The sequence below is a fragment of the Pipistrellus kuhlii genome, unplaced genomic scaffold, assembly GCF_014108245.1.
Source record: "Pipistrellus kuhlii isolate mPipKuh1 unplaced genomic scaffold, mPipKuh1.p scaffold_m20_p_5, whole genome shotgun sequence".
Classification (NCBI taxonomy): Eukaryota; Metazoa; Chordata; class Mammalia; order Chiroptera; family Vespertilionidae; genus Pipistrellus; species Pipistrellus kuhlii.
In genome coordinates, this window is record NW_023425551.1 from 37,321,925 (window position 1) to 37,347,367 (window position 25,443).

Genomic DNA, 25,443 nt, shown 5'->3' on the forward strand with positions numbered 1-25,443 from the left:
CCAAGATCAGTATTTCCTCAAAACAAAGATAGAAATAGATTTGTATAGTGTGCTCTTGTACCTCTACATAGTTCTTAAATAATTTTGAGCAGTTATGCGTTTATCTAGAGGAAATAAATCAACTGTGAATAAATGCATGTTTACCAAAATGGTTGTTTTACAGTGCATTCAGTTCTGATATTTATAAAGTTGACATTTCACAGGATAACTTTTAAATAGTTTAGAATTCTATATAGTTTAGACATCAGTCACATCTGGAGACAAAATAAAGGAAAGTGTGCAATATTTTTTATGTAGGTGAGCTAACATGGTATACCTAATTGTAGAATTACTCAATTAATTTGTAATAGATAAGTTGTATAACATTTTCATATCTTAAAATGTTTTTTAGATCAATCTTCAAGTGAAATAATATTTTCAAAATAAAATTCTACGGAAAAGTTCTGCTGGCTATGATATGCACATTTTTGGGCAAGATATGAACTAGAGCCAAAAGCAGTATTTGAAAGCTTTATTTACTCTGCCATAATATGCAAGCCTCTTATTAAATCTGTAGCTATTTTTAAAAACACAGTCATGATGTGTGTGATTATTAGTAGACACGTTAGTGTTATAGATATTTGGTTTTTTTAATGGATAATTTAGAGAATTCATCATTTCATTGACATGTAATGAAGTATGTTTACCTTGAATGGTAAGATTTTATAAAATAGGTCTTCCATGATTTGGGATGTGAATGCTAAAACTTACACATAAGTTCATTAAATGTATAATTTAATTATGAAATCTTCAAAATAACACCACCAGAAAATTAATAGATACAGCTTTTGAGACAATCATTGGTCTGGATTAGTTAATAAAAACTGTCATAAGAATTAAAAACAAACAAACACATTTCTAGTGTATTCATCATATTTGTTATTGTGGAATGGGGTTGAACCACACCATTAAGAGCATAAAATGTAATTTGGAAGAAATAATTATAAGATTTGTTTTAGGCCCCAAAATATAAATAAAAATTGGTGTGGAATCTCAGTGTATGTTTTTTGCCATTGTAAAATGTCTTTTTTAGCATCTTTCTATTATACAATAGATGAATTTCACAAATATAGTTTCTTTTTACATAGGAATTATGTAAAATCTAAAGTTCCTATAATGTCTTCTGGAATTTTTTTCATTTAAACTGAGTTTTTCTTCTGTTACATATATTAAAATCTATTTTAATTTACCAAAGTTTCTAAAATGGTCTACTAAACATGGTTAATGGAAATAGCAATATATTGGATTATCCTAGCTCTAATACTTGATGTATTTTGAGCAAATCACTTAATATGGGCCTTAATTTCTTCAACTATATAAGAGTGGAATTAGATTATTTACAAGATCTTTAACACTTAAAGCCCTTAAGTTTTTCAATATTAAGTAGAATTTGGTTGCAAAGTCTAAACCAAAATGAAAAAAAAAATGGGCTTTTTATTAGTCCTAAAGTAACTCATGCTGTATTATGCAGGTTTGTATCAGTTTTATTTTTAATTTTTTAAAATCCTCACCAAAGGATACTTTCCCCATTGATTTTCAGACAGAGTGGGAGGGAGGGGGAAGAGAGGAGGACAGAGAGAGAAAAATCAACATCGATTGCTTGTCTGATTGGGCCCAACTGCGATGGAACCCACAACCAAGGTACATGCTTTTGACCAGGGGCATGCCTCAAGACCCTTCTCAGACCCATATGTAGGCTGGAGCTCTATCCACTGAAATATACAGCCAGGACTAACATGGCATGTCTGAGTTACATTTATACCATAAAGGTTTACCAGGTATAGAGTTCTCTAAACGCACAGGTTAAATCTGCCACATTCTGATTATGGTAAGTAAAAATTTTTCTAGTTAACCAATTTAGGTGAAGTTTTATAAATGTTAAAATTTACAATACCAGTTAAACTCTGGTAAATATCATTTTAAAGGAATATATAATTTTAAAGGAATAAAACTTAGCTGTAAGGGAGCACATTACCCTTAACATGAATGAAAGGAGTTTATATAAAATTGAATTTCAAATTTATTAAGGATTTTTAGTTTTATAGTAAAATTGTAGACTAGTTGACAACACATTTATGGGCGATACCATAGCTCCAACAATCGCTATGTACCATATAACAACTGCAAATCCTTTCAGAATAACTCAGGTTTAAGTGTCTGGGAAAGCCTTTTGCATTTGTAGAGAAAAACCACATGAGCTAGTTTTGCTTATCTAAGTCAAACTAGTGAGTATTCAATAAGCTTTTGATTGACAAATTACTGATTGCTTTTTTTGAACTGAAAATATGGGAAGGTTCTGAAATTCGGTGAGGTGGTTATTAAAAGCAAGTACATTTAAATAAAGCCAGAACTTAATCATGCACTTTGCTTTTTTTTCCTTGGGTCTATTACTCCAGCAAATAACACATGCTAAAGGATCTTTTATGCAGAGCTTTCTGCCATCTTGAGAGAGGAGTTGTGAAGAGATGGCTGAGGTCCGTAACCACTCTTAGAATGAGGTCAATATTTTACTAAGAAGCCATAAGTGAAAGGCCATTACTGAGTTATGTAAATTCCACTAATTCAAAAAGCCCTTTGAAAATATACAATGATTTTTTTTTTTTTTTACCTTCAATGCTGGAAATTTTTCTTATCCAAGGAAAGGCTTTTATGTAGTTAGAGGTATAATGTTACAAATCACCGTTCTTGCTCTAAATGAAGCTTGCCTAGCCTGGGTAATTAACAGTCTTCTGCTATATAATGTATGCCCTTGTCTAGAATATTATCAGGTCACTTGTAGGAAATACTCAATTTAGACTTGAGGCCCTCTGACATTGACTTTGACAATTATTTCTTTAGAGAAGTGTTCCCATGCTTTCATGATTCTAAGATGTCTAATGGGTATAAAAATCCTCTAGGAGACATTTGTTAAATATGAAGTAGAGCTACCAGGGAATAAAAGAAAAGTTAGGACGTAGCAGGAAGTACAATAGTAACATGGATGGCTACTTTGGCTATGATGTCATATAGGGACAGGTATAATAGAAAGGTCTTTAAGTTCGTTTATGATAATAGAAACATTCTATAGTTTAATGGCATACACAATTTGACCCGTTGAAGGTGAATATAGCTATCGATATATAAAACATCCACTAAGTGCAACCGTGATTAGATGGACTCCTGACTGCGCGAGAGTGGATCTCGGAACCTTTCTATTGGGGATCTTGTACCGGAGGGACCGGAAAGGACGTGGTACCTCTGGCGATGTGGGTAGTCCGCAAGCTGAGCTCCAGCGGGAGCCGTTCTTTCGGAGTGTTAAAGTCTGGGTTCCGGGGTGCACAGGCCGCCTCTTCTCGCTTAGCCCCGTCAGCGGGTGAGTAGGGGCCGAGGTCCCCCCAACATTCGCCCACCGCGCGGACCCGCCGTTGTGCGCAGGCGCGGGGGGGCGGCCGGCGGGCGCTGGGCCGCGCGGCTCCGGGAGACCCTTTCCCGCCGCGCCGGCCCCGCTGTTCGCGGAGTGGGCGGCCCGGCTGCCGCCCTCCCCTTCCCGGAGGCCGGGAGGAATAGCGGGGACTCGTCCTGCCGAGCGGAGCGCAGCCCGCGGCCCCCGCGCGGGCCGGCGGCTTTGGTCTCCGTTGGTTGTGGGAGTTCCTTAGGAGCCGGGCTGCCCTGCGGAGCCCCAAGGTCGTGGTGAGCGTCTTCCTCCCCCGGCGGGAAGGGACGCCAGCTCCGTCCCAGTGATTCGAACACAGTAACGTTGTATGGTGTCCTGTTTGCACTTATCTTACACTCGTCAGGAATAATTTAAGGCAGCTGTACCACTTTTTGATTAATAGGTTAATTCAACAGACTACTGGCAGAGATTAAGAAAATAATGCACCGCACTTGATGTTTGTAGGAAACAGATTATTTGCTCCCAATGTTAACCAGAAAGCTAAGTTCATTCTTTAAGGAAGCTCATTTAATAAATACTGTATGCCAGGCACTGGGGATTTTAAAATGAATGATAGCTCAAGGGGCTCTAAAAATGTTAGGATACAACTAAGATTAGGATATAATGACCAAAAAAAGGAAACTTAAAGGCCCACCGATAGAGTTAACGTTGGTCCTCTCATACAGTGGAAACTAGTCTAGCCAACAAACAGGGTGATTGAGCCCTGGCCGGGTGGCTTGGTTGAAGTGTAGTCCCATACCCCAAAAGGATTGCAGGTTGGATTCCTGGTCAGGGCACATACCTAGATTTTGGGCTCAATCCCTGGTAGGGGCATCTATTGGAAACAACCAATGGAGCTCTCTCCCTATTTCTGTCTTTTGCCCGCCCCCTTCCTCTCTCCAATCAATTCTATATAATAAAACCCTAATATGCAAATTGACCCATCTGTATGTCTTGTGGCTCTGATGTGCACTGACCACCAAGGCCAGAAGCTCAACACAGGAGCTGCCCCCTGGTGGTCAGTGTGATCCCACAGGGGGAGCACCGCTCAGCTAGAAGCCGGGCACCAGGGCCTCATGGCTGTTGAGTGCAGCCGGAGCCTGGCTGGCGAGTGTAGCAGTGGTGGCGGGAATCTCCCGCCTCTACTGCAGGTTGGTGGTAAGGAACCAGAGGTCCCAGACTGTGAGAAGGTGAAGGCTGGGCTGAGGGACCCCCATTCTCCACCCCCGCCCCTGCCTCCAGTGCACTAATTTTGTGCACCAGACCTCTAGTAAAACCATATTTTTGGGTGAGGATTAAAAAATAAAAAGGAATGATTTAAATCAATGTGTATCCACCTGGCAAAGTTATTAGGATATAGTATTAAAGTGTTATAAATCAGTGTGTTTTATGAACTTAGAGCTATGTAGATGGAGATAGAGAATAGAGATACATAAAAATGTTAATAGTGACTATCTGGTGGACTGGTGACCTGTCATTTAATCATACACTTTTTGGAGGGTTTTTTTTTTTTTCTTTTCAGTAAAAATATTTTTTATAACCAGAAATTTAGAAAAAATACAATATAACTATTTCCAAATATTGGGAGTGAACATAGAAGGAGCACCTAATACATATTTGGGATCAGGTAATCCTCTTAAACAGGTGTGTAGGGAGTTGTCTTGAAGGAGATGGCCAGTTTTAGAAGCAGGTAGAGTGGCCAAAGGCACCAGCTTGAATATCTGTGAGGAGGTTTCTGGGAAATGGCCAAGTGTTCCTTGAAAAGTAGTGTAGATGGAGGACTGCAAATGTGCAGAGAGTGATAAGGGATGAGAGAGGAGACTTTTTAGGCCATGACAAGTCCTGCAAGGCCAGGTGTACCTCCTCGGTTGAGTATTTTGAGGACAGTGGGAAATGACAGAAGAAGCAACATAATCAGGCTTGTTTTTAAGAAATAACACTTGGCCTAGCTGGTGTGGCTCAGTGGTTGAGTGTTGACTTATGAAACAGAAGGTCACAGATCGATCCCCATTCAGGGCACATGCCTCGGTTGCAGGCTTGATCCCCAGTGGGGACTGTGCAGGAGGCAGCCAGTTGATGATTCTCTCCCCTTATTGATGTTTCTATCTCTCCCTTTCTCTTCCTCTCTGGAATCAATAAAAAATATATATATATATTTTTTTTAAAATTAAGAACTAACCCTTGGCAGTTGTAGTGGCACAGAGACAGGCAAGACTAGGCTCCATGAGGCCTTAGAGTAGTCCAGATAATAAATGATGATTGCTGGCCTAACGTATTGGCAGAGTATGGATTTTGTTCACTATCAATACCTTACAGGCGCTGGATAAATGACTTTTGAAGTAAATGAAATTTCCCTCCATTACTTTAAAATCTCAAATACAAGAATAATCACAGATTCTGGTAGAGAAAGAATTGGGGTGATGACTGAGTAGAGAGCAGGAAGGCTCTAAGGCTCAGTTTCATGATAATACCTTATTCCTTACCTATATGTTACAGTTTACATAATTATCTAATATCTCATTTATCTACATAAAGTCATAAAGGAGGTTGTATTTGAACTGGGTCTTAAAAGGTGGTCAGGTAGGTAGGTAGTGCAGATAAAGACAAGACATGAAATACAAATAACATTTGTCTTAGAAATGCTGTAATAAAATACCACAGGCTGGCTGACTTAGCAATTACAGATTTTTTTTTAATAGTTCTGAAGACTAGGAAATCTAGGATTTTGTATCTGGTGAGAGCCCACTTCCTGGTTCAGAGATGGAGCCTCTTTGCTCTGTCCTCTTGGATCTCTTTTATAAGGCCACCAAACCAATTATGAGGGCCCCACCCTCATGAGCTAATCCCCTTGCAAAGGCCCCATCAAATGCCATCACCTTGGGGGTTACAATATGAATTTGGGGGTGGGGGGTTAAGACACAAACATTCAGACCATCACACCATTATACTTAAGACATAAACTCATGATAAATTAGCACTACTTGGAGACACCATTTTTATCTATTAGATTAGCAAAGATAAAAAGGTTTGATAATACCGTGCATGGGAACTATCAATGTGTTATCACCGGGGAAACCAACATTAGAAATTCTCATCTAGGTTTAAACATCTGTCAGTGGCAATTACTAATGAGTAAGTGCACATGCCATTTGACACGATTCCTGGGTACTCATGCATACATATATGAAATTACTTATGTAATTCAGTCTTATGTTTTTGGAATAGCAAGAAATTAGAAATAACCTAAACAAATGTACATTAATTGGGGACTGTGCAAGTAAATTATGAGACACGCATATAATGGGTTACCATGCAGCCCTACAAAAAGGATGTTCTTTGTTATGAAAAAAACCTCCTAAAATACATTGTTAGGTTAAAAGAAGTAAGGTGTAGAAGAATGTGTGTACTGTTTTATATTTTGTATTAAAATAGAGAAACTGATAAAAATTATATATGTGTAAAATATCGCTGGAAGCCTACATACAAATTAGTAACAGGTTGCTTCCAGAGATCGAGACTGGATAACTGGAGTTGGGGGATAAGAAGGATGCTTTGTAGTGAGTCTTTGTACTTCTTTTAAATATATACTTTTATTTCAGAGAGGAAGGGAGAGGGAGAGAGATATAGAAACATCAATGATGAGAAAGAATCATTGATTGGCTGCTGTCTGCACACCCTTTACTGGGGAATCGAGCCTGTAAACTGGGCATGTGGCCTTTAACCGGGACCCTTCAGTCTGCAGGCCAACACTCTATCCACTGAGCCAAACCAGCTAGGGCGCCTCTTTGTACTTTTAATTTAAAACTTTTTATTTTGACCTTGTCCCCAGCCAGATTAGAGCATCATCCCTACACACCAAGATTGTGGGCTTAATCCCCTGTCAGGGCACATACAAGAATCAACCAATGGGCCCTGACCCTTGTTTCTCCGTGGTTAGAGCATCCACCTGCATCCAAAGATCATGGGTTTGATTTCTGGTCAAGGGCACATAGCTGGTTTGCAGGCTTGTTGCCTAGTGCCAGTTGGGCATGTGCAGGAGGCAACCAATGTGTCTCTCTCACATAGATGTTTCTTTCCTTCCCCAACCCCCTCTTTTCCATTCTTTCTAAAAGTCAATGGAAAAATATCCTCAGGTGAGGATTACTAAAAAACCAACCAACCAACCAACAAACACTCAACCAATGAATACATAAATTTGTGGAACAGCAAATGGATTTCTTCCTTCCTCTCTTTCTCCCCAACATTCCTCTCTCCCTCTTCCCCTCTCTCTCTCTAAAATCAATCAATAAAATTTTTATTTTGAAATAATTTAAGACAAGAAGTTGCAAAGATAGTAGAATTTCCATATGCCTTATACCAATTTCCTAGTGATAACATCTTAATCTAACTATAATATATTGTTAGGTTAAAATGACAATTGACATTAATATAAAACAATTAACTAAAGTACAAAACTAATTTGGATTTTGCCACATTTACATTTGTGTGTGTGTCAGGGGAAGGGGGGTTGTGTGTAACCACATGTAGAAATTTGTCTATCAACTATCATAATCAGGATACAGAGCTCTTTCATAATCACAAATAAATTTCGAGGTACCACTCCTTTACAGTCAGACCCTAACCCCAACCTTAACCTTAACCCTGGCAATCCCTGATCTCTTCTTTATTACTAGAATTTTGTCATTTCAACAGTGTTATATAAATGGAATTGTACAGTATGTACCTTTTTTAAAAATGCATTTTTATTGATTTCAGAGAGGAAGGGAAAGGGACAGAAAGATGGAAACATCAATGATGAGAGAGAATCATTGATTGGCTGCTTCCTGCACACCCCCTAATGGGGATCATGCCCACAATCCCAAGCATGTGCCCTTGACCAGAATCCAACCCGGGACCCTTCAGTCCACAGGCCAATGGTCTGTCCACTGAGCCAAACCAGCTAGGGCATTAATATCTACTTTTATCATTATTTTCTTTTGTCTGCTTGCTTTGGGTTTATTTTACTTTCTTTTTTCTAGTTTGTTGAGGTGGTAATTTCGATTGTTGAGACCTTTCCTTTTTTCTAATATGCATATTTAGTGCTATAAGTTTCCCTTTAAATACTGCTTTAACTATGTCTATAGATTTTTATATATTGTGTCTTTTAATTTATTTCACTTTTGTTTCCCTGAGACTTTGTCTTGACATGGATTGTTTAAAATTGTGTTGTTTAATTCCTAAGTGTTTTTGTTCTTTTCATGTTATCTTTCTGTTATTTATTTCTAGTTTGAGTCCAGTACAGTCAGAGAACATAGTTTATATGATTTCACTTCTCTTAAAGTTGTGAAGATTTCTTTTATATCCCAGGATATGGTCTATCATTATGAATGCTCCATACATACTTGAAAGAGTATACCTTTTATTTTTGTTTGGGTGGAATGCTTGTTGTTGTTGTTATTTTCAAATAAGTCCATTTGTTTGTTTGTTTATTTATTTATTTATTTATTTATTTTAAATACGTTTTATTGATTTTTTTTACAGAGAGTAAGGGAGGGTCAGAAACATCTATGAGAGAGAAACATCAATCAGCTGCCTCCTGCACACACCCTACTGGGGATGTGCCCACAACCAATGTACATGCCTTTGACCGGAATCAAACCTGGGGCCCTTGAGTCCATAGGCCAATGCTCTATCCACTGAACCAAACTGTTTTCGGCAATGAGTGCTATTTTAAAATGTTTTATACAACAGTTTTATCTTCTGTAAAGGGTGTTGAGCATATGTATATGTCCGTTTTTTGTAGCTAACATGGAAGTGACAGAATTTGAATTAGTTTTGACATATAATCTCAGAATAAGTATTACCTTAATTTAAAAGGTAATGTAGTTTTTTGACCCTTTTTAAAAGTTGACACAAATACAGATGTCCTCATGTCTCCTCTTAAAATGTAATATAGTTTTAATTTGAATATCATTTTTTTATAATTTTGTGCAATGTAATGTGGATGCACCAACTAATGGTGTGAAAAAACTTTTACATATGCATACTACCATTTCAGAAATGTCTGATTAGAGTTAGATGGTGGAATGCAAGACCTTTATTTTATATTTTAGAATAAAATCCAAAATTAAAAAAACCTTTTAGTTTCTTCAAGTACATGTATATTAAGGATTCATACTGTGCTTTCTCTGAACATTTAATTTTTTTTTTTTTCCAATCTAGATAATCAGCTCAGTTGGACTCTACAAATTAAACCATGGGTTTTCAGTAAATACAGGATCATGTGGTTCAAATCCTATAGAATGACTTTTGCCTGCTTGAATACAATGAAAAGTTACAGGTAAGTTTATTCATTACTGTGGCAAATATTTACATAATTATGTAAATATTAGTTTTATATTGGTTGTGTTTAATAACACAATTAGTGTTTAATAGCTCAGATGATTTGATTAAGATACTTTTATGTATCTACATATTCTTGTGTTTTTTAAATAAATCTTTATTGTTCAGAGTATTATAGTTGTTCCTCTTTTTCCCCCCCATAGCTCCCCTCCACCCAGTTCCCACCCCACCCCATGCCCTTACCCCTCCCATTGTCCTCATCCATAGGTGTAATATTTTTGTCCAATCTCTTATCCTACTCCCCCACTTTCTCCCCCCCTCCAAGAATTGTCAGTCCAATCCCTTTTTATGCCCCTGATTCTATTATATTCACCAATTTATTCTGTTCTTCAGATTTTTTATTCATTTGATTTTTAGATTCACTTGTTGATAGATATGTATTTGTTGTCACTTTGTTGTTCATAATTTTTATCTTTATCTTTTTTCCCCTCTTCTTAGAGAATACCCTTCAGCTTTCATATAATACTGATGTGGTGGTAATGAACTCCTTTAGTTTTTTCTTATCTGTGAAGCTCTTTACCTGACCTTCAATTCTGAATGATAGCTTTGCTGGGTAGAGTATTCTTGGTTGTAGGTTCTTGCTCTTCATCACTTGCTATTCATCATCATTTCTTACTGTTCCCGCCTGGCCTGCATAGTTTCTGTTGAGAAATCAGCTGACAGTCGAATGGGTACTCCCTTGTAGGTAACTGTTTTTCTCTTGCTGCTTTAAATATTCTCTCTTTGTCTTTTGCCTTTGGCATTCCCTGTGTTTGTTTCTATGTACTGGGTAGTTGCTATGTCTCCTTGAGTTGATAGAGTGGCCTTGTGTGGTAGGTGTCCTATAGAGCCCAGTGGCCCAGCCTCCCCAGTCACCCGAGGTAAACACTCTTGGTGCACCCCTTTGTGGGCTGTTTGCACAGTCTTGTTGTAGTTAACCCTTAATTACTGTTGGTACCACTGGGAGGAATTGACCCCCAGGCCAATTGGCTGTGATGACCAGCAGTGTCTACACTAGGGGTGTCGAACTCAATCAGAGAAGGGGCCAAAATCTAAAATCCAGCCTAAATCGCGGGCCGAATGGTTTACTGAACAGTCATAAACTGTCATTGTGATGGAAACGCAGCGGAGTGCAGTGATGACAGCGCGGTGCGGGCCACATTGCAAGGCCTGGCGGGACGGATTTGGCCCGTGGGCCTTGTGTTTGACACATGTCTACACTGAAAGATCTGTTGCATAGGAGACACCCTTATGGGGCAGGACTTGCTATAATAGGGCTTTGGTGCTCACTGAGTCTGCCCCTTGAGTGTGTCTCTTATGGATGTGAACAGTTGTAATCTGGTATGGTCTCACTCTCACCACTGGGTACACTGGCTCTTGGATCTCCAAGGAGGTGCAAGGTCAGCCACTGTCTGGGGCTGCCCAGCAGGAGCTACAGAGACATCTGTAGATTTCTCCTCTTTGTATTGTGTTTGGAAGTGCCCAGATGAGACCTAGTTGTGAAGCAAGATCTATTGGGCCTTCTTTTGGAATCTCTGACACAGCTGAAGTTTGTTTTAGGCAAAAAGGACAGGCCATTCATATGCAAAAGCCAATGCTCACAGCGTGGGTGGGGTTGTAAATTGTGTGGGGCTGGGTCTCTGGCAATCACCAGGGTGGAGCAAACAGCAATGGCTGCCCTGAATTGAGAAGTCCCAGGTTCTCTGCGTCCCATGCCCCTAGGCAGGAACAGTGATCTCTGTGAGCACCCTTAAGAGTAAGCTGCCCTCGTATTCCTGTCCCGATGCCAGGCAGTCCAGTTTCACCTCATATGTGCCTGAGTCCCCCAAAGTCTTAGCTGAAACTGGAGTTCAGAACAAGCGGGAGCTTGTATTTCCCAGTTTAAAGAGCAGCACAGTTTCTGCCCGATGGTGAATGACCAGTTGTTTTGACATGCACTGACCACCAGGGGGCAGTTGCTCAATGCAGGAGTTGCCCCCTGGTGGTCAGTGTGCTCCCACAGGGGGAACACTGCTCAGCCAGAAGCCAGGCTCATGGCTGGTGAGCGCAGTGGCAGTGTGGGAGTGTTAAAGATATCTGACTGATGCTGGAGCAGGCCTAAGCCGTCAGTTGGACATCCCCCGAGGGCTCCCAGACTGTGAGAGGGCACAGGCTGGACTGAGGGACCCCGCAAGTGCAGAATATCTACTAGTAAGATAATTATAGTAGTATGTATCTATTTGTAAAGTTGCTGGGAAGATTAGGTGAGATGATCTGACATATGTTGAATTCTTAAATAGTAACATTTAGTAAGTACTCAATAAGTGATTATTGCTACCATTACTACTACTACTATTATTATTAAATTAGAGGCCAGATGCACAGGATTCATGCACTGGTTGGGGAATCAGCCAACCGTTGCTCCCACTCTGAGAGCCAACTGACCACCAGGGGGCAGCTCCTGTGTTGAGCGTCTGCCCCCTGGTGGTCAGTGCTTATCATAGCAACTGGTCGACCTGTTCTGGTTGTTCCACTGTTCGATCTCTGGGCTTTTAATACATAGGATGTGACCCAGAAGGCCAAGTTTTGTGGTTTCATTTTCAGTGTAACTTACTTCAAAAGCAAATCAATTGTTTCATCTGTAAATAAAATGTATTTTAAGCAGTATGATTATAAGGAAACTTGGTTTCGAAGTATAAAAAATGAGTAATACATGTATTTAGAATCTAATAAATTATAAATTAGAATATCTTTGTATATACTATACTCATGTTACATTTTTAAAACCAGCAGTTTTTGCCTGGCTCTTCTTTTTGACCTCTTAGATACCCTTGGACAAGACTGTACAGTACTTCTCGAACTACTGTAGACAGCAATGAGATGAAAACCTTCCTGGCCCTGGCTCACAAGTGGTGGGATGAGCAAGGAGTATATGCACCTCTTCATTCTATGAATGACCTAAGGGTGCCATTTATTAGGTAACGTTACAGAAATTCTAAGTCTTTTAACATGCAGGTCTTTTTAATAATTCATCTTCTTTTCAGTTCATTTTTTCCCCCCAGTTCATTTTTCTCTTGGTTTATACCTAGATTCAAAAATGCTATATTTTAAATTATTTAGAAATTAGGGAGATTCTCTTCAATGTCCATTGTTTGAAACCATTAATTTTTAAATAACATCCAAGATTTAGGGTGCTTTTGGACATTATCTTGTTTATTAGAATTAAATCCTCATGAAAAGAAACTAGAGTCCTATGGAATCAAGATCATTTATAACAACTTTGACCATTAGTCAGTTCTGATAAAGGGAATACTACTGAGATAGTTCAATTCAACAAATATTTATTAAGAACTTACCTTGGGTAGAGCTTGGGGGCTAGACACGATAAAAGCTACTAAGACATTCATCATCTGAAACATAGTCCACGCACTTCAGGAACTTCTAGTTTGCTGTCAGAGGTAAAGGCCAGGGTTCATTAGACTCCATTTATAAAGAAATTGTTCATTCATTCTTATGTTTATTCATTTATTTGTTCATTAAACATTTCTGAGCAGCTGAGATGGGCATGGCACTGTGATAGATACAGAATGTCGGACTCATACTGCCCTCAGGGACTTGATTGGTTTTTGCTGGTTCATCATTGCAGCACAAAGGGAAATGTGGGCATCTTTTCATTATTACTGAATTTTTGGAAACACTAATGCAGGGAGAAGTAGAATGTCGTTTTTAGGTTAGATCAGAGGTTCTCAAAAGTGTAGGCCCTGGACTAGCGACATCAGTATCACCTGGGAACTTGTTAGAAAAGCAAAATTCCCAGGTCTTACCCTGGACCTATTGCTTTGGTTGCAGGGATGGGTCAGATAATTCTCATATATTCTCAGCTTGAGAACTACTGTATTCAGGCTACCGTGACACCATATTTAGACCATTCTAAAAAAGATCGCCCACAGTAGTGCAGGTTATGGTTAGAAGTTTAGATTTTATTCTGAGCATAATTAGAAGCCATCAAAGGGGAATTATATGATCAAAATTATGGTGTAAGGTAGTCATTTTGGGTGATGTGTGTAGATTGAATTTCATTTGAAATGGGTCCTTTTAATATGTTATAACATTCTGAAGTTATCTATTTGACCACTATCAAGGTTATTCTTAGGAGTCAATTAATTTTAATAGCAATAACAGATATCCTAAGGTATCTTTATTATGTATAACAGAACTTAAAAGTTTAGTTTTCAATACTGTTAAGTATATATTTATCAGTGTGTGAGTGTGTGTGTGCGAGAGTGTGCATGGGCTTATGTTTGCATATGTGGTAAAGTATGACTAAGTATGATAAAAGTATGATTAAGTATGATAAAAGTATTAAATTCTAAGTTTATCTGATTTGGGTGCCTATTTACATGATCATGAAAACACCATTAAGTTAGAAGATTAAAAGAGACTCAATTTAGAAGGTAATATAGGCCAATTCTGAAAATCTGCTTTTCCTAAGCCCTGTAAATAACCTATTTGTTGCAGACATGAAATGGATGTAGCAAGTACTAACAGTGTAGTTAATAGGTGACATAATATCTCAAGCAAATAAATTAGGTTAATCTAAACTAGATTATTTTAAAAGTTTTTCTTTAGATCATGACTTTTTTTGTGTGTGTATTTTTTTGAATATATTTTATTGATTTTTTTATACAGAGAGGATGGGAGAGAGATAGAGAATTAGAAACATCGATGAGAGAGAGTCATTGATCAGCTTCCTCTTGCACACCCCCTACTGGGGATATGCCCGCAGCCAAGGTACATGCCCTTGACCGGAATCGAACCCGGGACCCTTCTGTTTCCAAGCCGACGCTCTATCCATTGAGCCAAACCAGTCCTGGCTAGATCATGACTGTTTAAACTAACAATTAAGTCATAATTATTGCTATACTAGGGGTCCAGTGCACGAAATATATGTGGCTGCCAGCCGGGTATTCTCTCCCTTCCCTGGGCTGGCCCCACCCCCTGGTCAAACTCTCAGACAACTCCCAATCGAGGGGACAATTTGCGTACTACGCTATTTCAAGAACTTTACTTTAAACCCCTGGCTTTTGATTACTAAAAATATCTTATAAATTAACTCAGGTGGCAGTGCTCAGTGGTTGGGCATCGACCAATGAACCAAGAGGTCTCCAGATCGATTCCTGGTCAGGGCACTTGCCTGGATTGCAGGCTCTAGCCCTCGGTAGGGGTGGGGTAGGGAAGGGGTATGTGTAGAAGGCAACCAATCAATGTCTTTCATCAAGGTTTTATCTCTATCCCTCTTCCTTACTCTCTCTTAAAAAAATTCAATAAAGACATATTAAAACAAAAACAAAAATATCTTGTAAATTAAACAGTTATTTAATTCTGAAAACAAAAGACCTGTTTACCCAAAAAATGAATAATTCATTTTAAAATGAGAATTTAATATGTCATTGAAAAAATGTGCACTTTTAAGATTTAATTGATAAAGATCAATAATTTTATATGTTTTGAATTTTTTTAAAAAGAGACAATCTTTTAAAAACAATTGCTAATCACCAGCCAGGAAAACCTTTGTCTGGGATGAAGATTCTTGATGTTGGCTGTGGTGGTGGATTGTTAACTGAAGTAAGTGATTCACAACGTTTTCTTTAAAAATATAAAAATTTCAGAAAATTATATATAGTGAGGATTTTTTTTTTTTTTTTTTTTTCAGAATAGCTTTGAAATTTTGGTGTCTCTTCTATCCCAAGATATTAGGCAGTTTCCACTGTTTGGGTGCTATGATAAGCCATCCGTTGCCTTTGCTTCCATATTAAAAACTATTAATAGAGTTTTGCCTGCTGGTAGGGCTCTTCCCTCCTCGGTGCTTTAGAGCAGTGTTTTTCAACCTTTTTTGGGCAAAGGCACACTTGTTTCATGAAAAAAATCACGAGGCACACCACCATTAGAAAATGTTAAAAAATTTAACTCTGTGCCTATATTGACTATATATAAAGTAATTCTCTTGAATAGGAATCAAATAAACACAAAGAAAGTATTTTATAATTACTTTATTATGAAATATTAAGTAAACAAAATAGTGAAAAATTATAAAATTCTTGTCTTGTCTGCACCTACGGCACACCAGGCAACATCTCGCGGCACACTAGTGTGCCGCGGAGCAGCTGTTGAAAAACGCTGCTTTAGAGTACTTGGAAGAATACTCATTCTGTCTGTGAAGACTTGCTTTAGCTTATAGTAAATTTATGCACTGAAGCTTTATTTTGTATTCTCCTATTAATGCTGCATCATAATCTGATTTCTGAAAGATATTTTAAGCAACAGTATAGGATATAAATCTAAGAGAAGGATCAATGGGATGTGGTCTGTCGAGGTCCTTAACAGCAAGTTGGGAGTGAGCCTGACAGGTCTTAGGTGCATAGCTAAGTTCCACGGAACATGTTCTTCATGTGGCAGTGGGCTGCTCTCTCTGACATAAATTATAAAATTTCAGGAAATGTAAAATATGTGAAAATACATCCCTTAGACTCAAGAATAGGTGGTATTTCAAGTTATAAATGAGTAAGACTTTACTATATGTATTCTACAATCTTCTCGGTGTGTTAGTGCAAGTCTTATTCTCTAAAGTTAAAATAATTTGATTTATACTTTTGACTTATTGACTAAAGAGTTGTAAAAGCTATACAAGTTTTGATTAATATTAAGGGTATGCTTAAAAGTGAGCATTTTGTGGGAAGTGATTGAATATAAAAGTTGAAAGAAGACTTAGCTATGAAGAATCATTTCTAGTCACAGAAAAAAGCTATCAAGAAAAAATTGTTTCTTAGGCAGTTTGAATATCATACAGATTTGCTGTTTTTATATGTTACGTTTATTGCACTTTAAATATATCAGTACTGTACTGTTTGCATATTAAATGTACCTAGAAAATACAGATGATTTTTTCACTATTTGAAAGTAGTTCTTCATGAGTTTTATGTTGTGATTACTGTTCTCATGTTTAAGCTTTTTATTATGGAAATTTTCAAACGTGTACAAACTAGAGAAAATAGTATAATGAATTTCCATGTTCCCATAAAAAATATCTAATATTTATCCCCTCATAGTTAATCTTTTTGCCTTTTTGATAAGCTTTTTATTGTAACATTATTTCGTATTCTTCCTGAGGGTAACTTTTTTTTATACCGTTAGCCTCTAGGGCGGCTAGGGGCTTCCGTTCTTGGAATTGATCCTGTGGATGAGAACATTAAGACAGCACAGCACCATAAATCATTTGATCCAGTTCTGGATCAGAGGGTAGAATACAGAGCGTGTTCCCTGGAGGAGATTGTGGAAGAGACTGCAGAAACATTTGATGCTGTCGTAGCTTCTGAAGTTGTAGAGCATGTGATTGACCTAGAAACATTTATACAGTGCTGCTATCAAGTGTTAAAAGTAAGACTTTTGGAGTTTACTTGTTTGATTTTGTTTTTCAGTGTGTATACATAGCCATAGCAATAAGTGCTTATAATACTGGAAACCAGAACTATGGGCAGTGTTTGTGCTGGAGATTACTTCTGCCTCTCAGCCTGCCCTCAGTACCAGGGTTTTCCAGATCCAGCGTCTTGATGTCCAGGGAACTTGAACAATGTTGGTGCTGAACATTGTAATACAACCAATAGATTTATAGTGATATTTTCCCATTGATATAGTCTAGTTAAATACCTAATAGACATTGAATGACAATTACAATACTAAAAAATTTGTTTAGATTAGCATTTAAAAATCAATTAACATCATTATCAGCATAAATTGGCATAGCATTTGTTACGCACTCTATATGTGATAAGTTTAAGTTTTCAGCTTCTAAAAGAATCTTCATGCATATGGCCTCACTTGATCTGACCAACTAAGTTAGGAAGGTAAGCAGGCATTGTTATGATTTCCTTTGACCAGTGAAGATCAGTATTTGGGAGGTCACTAGGTACTGAAGTGCAGTTTAAAGCTACATATTTTGATTCCAAATCTGTTTTTTCCCCTTACATTATTATTGTTCTATAATTCTCCACAGCCTTAGTCCTCTGAAAATGATTTCAAATTTTCTTTTAATAAATTTCCCTAAAATATTTTTATTTTTATTATTATTATATTGACTCTGTTATGTACATATTCAGGAGGTAACACCCTGAGGTCAAAAGCTAAAAGAATGCAATGCTTAGTTTTAGCCCTTACCTAAATAGAGCTTTTTAAAAATGGTTTTTCTTTGGAATAATTTTAGATTTATAGAAGAGATGCAAGAATAGTAAAGTGTTCCCATATACATTTTACCCAGTTTCCCTTATTTTTAGCAGTTTTCCCCTTTAGCTCTTATTAAGATATAATTGACATATAAGTGCTTCTTAAGAATATGTTTTACAATACTGGAGTTTTACAGAGAAAAGTTACAATGTGTGATGAAATAGTGTTTGATATTTCAGTTTTTCATTTAAATGGACTGGGCAATATTTCAGGACCTTCTTTTTTATATTTTTGGCTTGGGATGGTATTTGAGATATATTTTCTTTCTCTTATACATGTACATATGAGGTAGGGGGAAAGTGGATTTACAGTTGTGAGTTTTCAAAACACAGTTTATTATTGTATTATTTATTAATCATTGGGATTATTTTTCACATATCAATAACTGTAAACTTACCTTTGCCCCACCCCATAAATAGTTATATGATTATTTTGGAGAGACTCTTTGGCATTTTATCCTCACTAGTCTAATGAGAATGCATAAAAGAGGAAGGAGATGGTAATTCCTTGCTATTTGTGGGAATAAATATAGGAAACACTATCAATATAGTCACTAAAATATGGCAGACTGAACAGTTTAATAAATGGCTTGTATTTATCTTAAGTGCTTATCTTGATCTCTTCATATTCTTTATACCAGCAATTTTTAAAAAATATATATTTTATTGATTTTTTACAGAGAGGAAGAGAGAGAGATTGTTAGAAACATCGATGAGAGAGAGTCACCAATCAACTGCCTCTTGCACACTCCCCACTGGGGCATATCCCGTAACCAAGGCACATGCCCCTGACCGGAATTGAATCCAGGACCCTTCTGTCCGAAGGCCGATGCTCTATCCACTGAGCCAAACCGGTCTCGGCTCATTTCTATATTTTTATTATTAAGTAGTTGATTTACACAAAGCAATGTATTCTCCTATCTAATAAAAGAGTAATATGCAAATTGACTGTCTCTGCCACACCCACAAGTCACGCCCACCAGCCAATCAGGAGTGGGAATACAAATTAACCCAACTAAGATGGCTGTGGCCACAGAGCGAGGCTTGAATTTCCCTGGTAGTAGTGGAAGCCAACTTTCAGTATACCCTTGCCAGCCTAGGCCTTTGCTCAAGGTTACAAAGTTTCAATTATAGAAGATAAATCCCAACAAAAATAGCTGTGGCCATGGAGCAAGCAGGAGGCTTAGCTCTGTTCAAGGCTACAAAGTTTCAATTATAGAAGATAAATAAATCCTAGATACCAGGGCCTCTTCTTGGGCCGCTGGGGGCGTGGCTGGTCTGCAAACCACCACAGGCCCCTCGCCCTGGCTGCCCTATGCCCCAAGGGAACCCCCAACCTAATCTGGGACACCCTTCAGGGCAAACCAGCTGGCCCTCACCCATGCACAGGCCTCTGTCTTATCTAATAAAAGAGTAATATGCAGGTTGACCATCACTCCAACACACAAGCTGGCTGCCCCCATGTGGTCAAAGATGGGCTGCCCCATTTGGTCAAAGATGGCTGCCTCCATGTGGACACAAGATGGCCCGCAAAAGAGGGCAGTTTGGAGGGACCAGGCCTGCAAAGGAGGGCAGTTGTGGGAAATCAAGCCAGCAGGGGAGGGCAGTTGGGAGGGACCAGGTCTGTAAGGGAGGGCAGTTGTGGGAAATCAGGCCAGCAGGGGAGGGCAGTTAGGAGGGACCAGGCTGGCAGAGGAGGGAAGTTGGGGGTGACCAGGCCTATACAGGAGAGCAGCTGGGAGTGACCAGGCCTGCAGGGGAGGGCATTTAGGGGTGAGCAGGCCTGCAGGGGAGGGCAGTTAGGGGCAAACATGCTGGCAGGGGAGCAGTTAGGCATCAATCAGGTTGGCAGGGGAGTGGTTAGGGGATGATCAAGCTGGCAGGCAGAAGCAGTTAGGGGCAATCAGGAAGGCAGGCAGGCAAACAGTTGGGGACCAGCAGTACTGGATTGTGAGAGGGATGTCCAACTGCCTGATTAGGCCCTATCCCTAAACGGGCAGTTGGATATCCCTTGTGGGGTCCCAGATTGGAGAAGGTGCAGGCTGGGCTGAGGGACATACCTGCCCATGCGTGAATTTTGTGCATCTGGACTCTAGTATAATATAAACATAAAATCATATGATTTTAAGAGTTATAAGCACTGTTGCATAAACTCAGTGACTGAATTGGCAGTGGACTGCCTTTATTAATGAATTTCCAAAGGGAAAAAATACTATTTTAGTAAATTATATTGTATTCATGCTTATGTATCTTAACTGCACTTAAATTATTTGGAAGGGCCCTGGCCAGCGTGGCTCAGTGGTTAAAGTGTTGACCTGCTCACTGAACCAATTAAGGGCACATACTTGGGTTGCAGGTTTGATCCCCACATGGGGGATCAACCAGTCAATATGTCTCTCTCACATCGATGTTTCTCTCCCTCCCTCCCTCCCTTCTACTCTCTCTGAAAAGCAAAGGAAAAAATAACCTCAAGTGAGGATTAACAACAACAGAAGCAAATTATTATTTGGAAGAAAGGAAGAGGGTGGGGGAAGGGAAGCCTTTACCTAACTGATGTTCCTGACATTTAAAATTTTACTTCTCTTTCTCTCTACTTTTTTAGCCTGGTGGTTCTTTATTTATTACTACAATTAACAAAACACAGCTATCCTATGCCTTGGGAATTGTTTTTTCAGAGCAAATTGCAGGTATTGTACCAAAAGGTACTCATACGTGGGAGAAGTTTGTTTCACCTGAAAAGCTAGAGAGCATTCTGGAACCAAGTAAGTATTAAGAATTTTTCCAGTTAAGAATTTTCAAGGCCTAGCTAAATGTTTAATGTACCTATAATTAATAATCACACAACCTAGCACTTCAATAGGCCACAGTTCTTTGGATGTTGGTTTCATTTCCTCAACTAGATCATAAACTCCTCGAAGTTAGGATTAAGTATTAGATACCATTTTCTCTCACCTGGGGCACCTAACCTAAAACCAAGCAAATCATACTTGATCAGTGAATACCTTTTGGCTGTTTAGTCCTCACATGTTTAAGAATGAGGTACAAATATCTGTTATTTACACATCCTCAGTTTGTCCTGATGAGGCCCTCCTTGAATTAGCTTATCGTACATATTATTTTTCCTGATTTCTATGTGTGTATGTGTGTGTGTGTGTGTATTTAAATATATATTTAAATTTTTTTATATATTTAATATTTATAAAGTATTTAATATATATAATTTTAAAAAATATTTTTATTGATTTTAGAGAGGAAGGAAGAGGGAAAGAGAAACATCAATGATGAGAGAGAACCATCTATCGGCTGCCTCCTGCATGCCCCTTACATTGGGAATCGAGCCTACAACCTGGGCATATGCCCTGACCAGGAATTGAACCAGTGACTTCTTAACTCATAGGTCAATGTTCAAACACTGCGCCACACTCAGATATATTTTGAACTTCCTTGTGAAGTTTTCTGTATTTTATGTTTTTTATAGCATGCCTTATATTATACTTATTTTGGTGTTTTTATGATCCTTTCTGGCCTGTAAGGTCTTGAAGTCAAACTAGGCCTTTTTTTTTTTTTTTTTTTTTTTTTTTTTTTAACTCTGTCTCTTTTTTGTACTCCCTGCAATGCCTATCTCTGCTTTACTCATAATGAACATTAGACTTATGTGTTACATTGCTGTTAAGTAATAATGTTTATTAGTTCATTTATTTGGCAATTAATATTCCTGTCAAGTAATTAGACTCATCTCATGTTTTTTGTTCATAAACAATATATCAATAAACTTGATTTTACTTGGAATATTGTCAGTCCAATGCAATATAGTAAGTTCTAAAGATTTTTGCAAGTAACTTTGTTGAAAACAGAGTAGAAAAAATATTTTAAAGATGCTTTATAGGAACAATCCCTTGTTGGCAGGTATATATTTCCTAAAAACAGTTAATGTTTGAGTACTTACCAAATTCCAGTGCTGTGCTACTTTATACACATATCTCATCTAATTCTGACAACTCTGTGTTATATGTTCTGTTCATGTGAGAAAACTGACATTGAGAAAGGTGAAATGAATTACCCAGGATCATCTGTTAGGTGCCAGAGCTGGCCTGAGGCCAGGCAGTCGGCTTTGGGGTTTACGTTCTGTGCTGCAGGAAGGAGTGATCAGCACGTGGTGACCATTGTTTTTGCCTGCTGGGTTAGACGTCCTCGTTTAACATGGAGAGTTGCATGAGACTCTGCTCTTGAAAGGTAAGTACTTACTAAATCTACTCTTTGTGATATGTTTTTCAGATGGTCTCTCAGTTCAAACTGTGGCAGGAATGATCTACAACCCCTTCTCAGGCCATTGGCATTGGAGTGGAAATACCAGCCTTAACTATGCCGCTCACGCTGTGAAGCAGGAGCACCCGGTGCCCTCTGAGCTTGTTTTAAAGGGGGATGAAAAAAAGCTCTGAGCTGATGCTGCCACCAACCCAGTGTGGTGATGATGAGCTGAAGAAATGAATATTTTCAAGGACCTTAGGAGCATGACTGAAAGCCTGATGTTTACAAAAACAACAGATATAGCGTTTAATTTTTGAGAGAGGTTATGCAGAAAAGAAAATCAATAAAAAGAGCTAAAACCTTGGAAAACAGTTTTTGTTGTTTTATCTAACAGCTATTTTTAAGGAATTATTCTATGGATAAAAAAGTTTTGTCCTGGTATTGTATTCTTTAGGAGTTTAAGTTCCTCAGCCTTTCTTAAATAGGTTAGGCATATTTATAGGAAATCACTCCATCTTACAGATTATATATATACTAGAAGCCCTGTGCATGTGTGTGTGTGTGTGTGTGTGTGTGTATATATATATATATATATATATATATATATATATATATATATATTAAAAGCCCAGGTGCGGGGGGGGGGGGGGGTGTTCTCCTCAGCCCAGCCTGCACTCTCTCTAATCCAAGTCTCCTCGGGGAATGTCCGACTGCATCTTGCAATCCAGGACCACTGGCTCCTAATTCCTCGCCTGCCTGCCTGCCTGCATATTAATGATAAATTGAAGAAAAGTATTGAGTTCAAATACTACATCAAAAATATCTCAGGCAAGCAAAACAGTAAAAAATATTGGCAGTATTTGAAATGTCTTTTTGTTGTGTGCTAGGGGCACCTACAGGACTTCTGAGCCACCTGATCTGGAATACAAACAGCACTGAGAGCATTAAGTAGAGGTGGTATACTGATACTGCTGGGCAACGAGGGTCAAGCCATGCTCACTGGAAGTTTTTATTTTTTATTTTATTTTTTACTTTATTTTTTTTCACTGGAAGTTTTTAAAACCTGGACTAGTGAGGTGTCTGCAATTCCATAAAAATACTTGCATCATTATACGCTTACAGAAGTAGGTCTGAAGATCTAAGACTCCTAAGTAAATGTCGATATAGGAAATAATGAGGAAACAAGACTAAATAAAAGAAAGCGTTAGTACAGTCACACAATTGCTTTTAACTTACAGTGTGACTTTATTAGGAAGGAAATTCTTATTTGACTATATACTTTTATTAAATCTATTGGGGTGACATTGGTTAATTCTTATATGACTATTATTAATAAGATGCAAATTGCATGCAAGCCTTCTCTGTGTCAAAAAAACACACAAGACAAACCAAAAACATCCTGACACTGATGGTTTGCATGAAATTCAAGCAAAGGAATTTACTGTGAGATCAAGAAACTTCTTGTATTCTAGCAAGAAAAAGATGCAATGCTAATAATAAATGATCCACTATCTAGATTCTAGAAGCTAAAAGGCATCAATTGGACCCAAGAAAAGAATATGTTCTCAAGATGATGTGGGCAGAACTGAGAGTGGGGGTGGGGAGTTCCAAGGTCAATATGGACAGCAGGTGTTTCCACTTTGCTAGCTTTGAATCCTTGTTTCTTGTAGACGGGCAGGATCTAATGGACACAGAACTCACAACACAAGATCTCCACTGGTCTCCTAACTAAAGCAGACTGTAGCTGGGGTGCACAGAAAGGCTTCCAAGGTTCCAGGACCCCTACCCCCGAAATAAAAAAATACATTTTTTTGCTGAGAATGTCCCATAGCTTTTAAAAACACGTATATTTTTACTGATTTCAGAGGGGAATGGAAAGGGAGAGAGATAGAAACATCATTGATGAGAGAGAATCATTGATTGGCTGCTTCCTGCACACCCAACAATGGGGGTCCAGCCCACAACTCTGGCATGTGCCCTGACTGGGTATCGAACCATGACCTCCATGCTCATGGTGGACACTCAACCACTGAGCCATGCTGGCAGGGCTGTCCCATAGCTTTAATGACCCCCAGCCATCTCAATCTCAGGCCCATATCTCTTCTAATTCACATTCTCAGTTGCCACTGGGCATCTCCACTTGGGCATTATATAGGTTGTCTGCTATGGGCTGAATTGTGTCTCCCTAAAATGCATATTTTGAAGTCCTAATCCCCAGTACCTCAATATGTTACTTTACTTGGAGATACTGTCTTCAAAAAGCTAAGGAAGGTACAATGAGGTCATTAGGATGGTCCTTAACCAATATGATTAGTGTAGTGTCTTTATAAGAAGAGACGATTAGGACACAGACGAAAACCATGTGAAGAGACAGAAAAAAATATCCACCAACAAGCCCAGAAGAAATCACCCTTCCTAATACCTTGATCTTAGATTTCTGACCTCCAGAACAGTGAGGAAATCTCTGTTGTTTACGCCACCCAGTCTGTTCTACTTTGTTATGGCAGTGCAAGCAAACAAATACACTACAGAAGCTCAAAATGTCAAATTGTTACCCACCTTTTCAATCGCCCCTCACTCATCTCAGCCTGGTTATTATTTGCATCCCTTTTCTTAGCCTGAAGTCAGTCTTGTAGGAAATGTTTACTGAGGGTTATATAATGATTTATAAAATGCCCAGGTTCAGTGAATCAGAAAGCAGATAGGCAAAGTCACCTCTGGATTCATAATTAGGATTCAAGATACATGGAGAGGGAAATATTAGATCCCTTCTCCATAAGTCAAGTCAATAAAGCAGAAACTACAATGAAATTCAGGGTAGCATTACCAAGTACATTGTTTATTTTGAAAATATTGAGAGATTTTAATAAAATAGCATCTTAAATTTCATTATGTAAAGCAAGTGCCAACATCACATCCACTTATTAACATGGCACCAAGGATTTAAAACTCGTAAGCTATATTTTGAAACATGAATACATTTTTGTGAAAGATGTTTTCCCAAGATCAATTAAATTTATAAAGCAGTGTTATTTATTTATGTTGTGTTGGCATCTGGAAAAGGTGCCATGATTTTACTAATTCCCCAGGATTCGATGTCTTCTCTCCTCTCCTTTACACTGCCCCCCC

The 25,443-nt window shown here is 38.4% G+C and overlaps 1 protein-coding gene across 2 annotated transcripts; it reads left to right on the plus strand.

The window, feature by feature from the left end:
• Positions 1–3,248: 3,248 nt before the first annotated feature.
• Positions 3,249–22,683, plus strand: COQ3 (coenzyme Q3, methyltransferase). 2 transcript variants are annotated; one of them, XM_036413521.2, is made up of 7 exons: positions 3,249–3,391; positions 9,653–9,770; positions 12,616–12,768; positions 15,316–15,415; positions 16,982–17,224; positions 20,669–20,828; positions 22,342–22,683. In XM_036413521.2, exons 1-7 carry the CDS (start codon positions 3,283–3,285, stop codon positions 22,503–22,505), a joined length of 1,047 nt encoding a protein of 348 aa, XP_036269414.1. In that variant the 5' UTR covers positions 3,249–3,282; the 3' UTR covers positions 22,506–22,683. The 2 variants fall into 2 exon arrangements, with proteins under 2 accessions (XP_036269414.1, XP_036269415.1); XM_036413522.2 differs by lacking the exon at positions 12,616–12,768.
• The last annotated feature ends 2,760 nt before the right edge of the window (positions 22,684–25,443 follow it).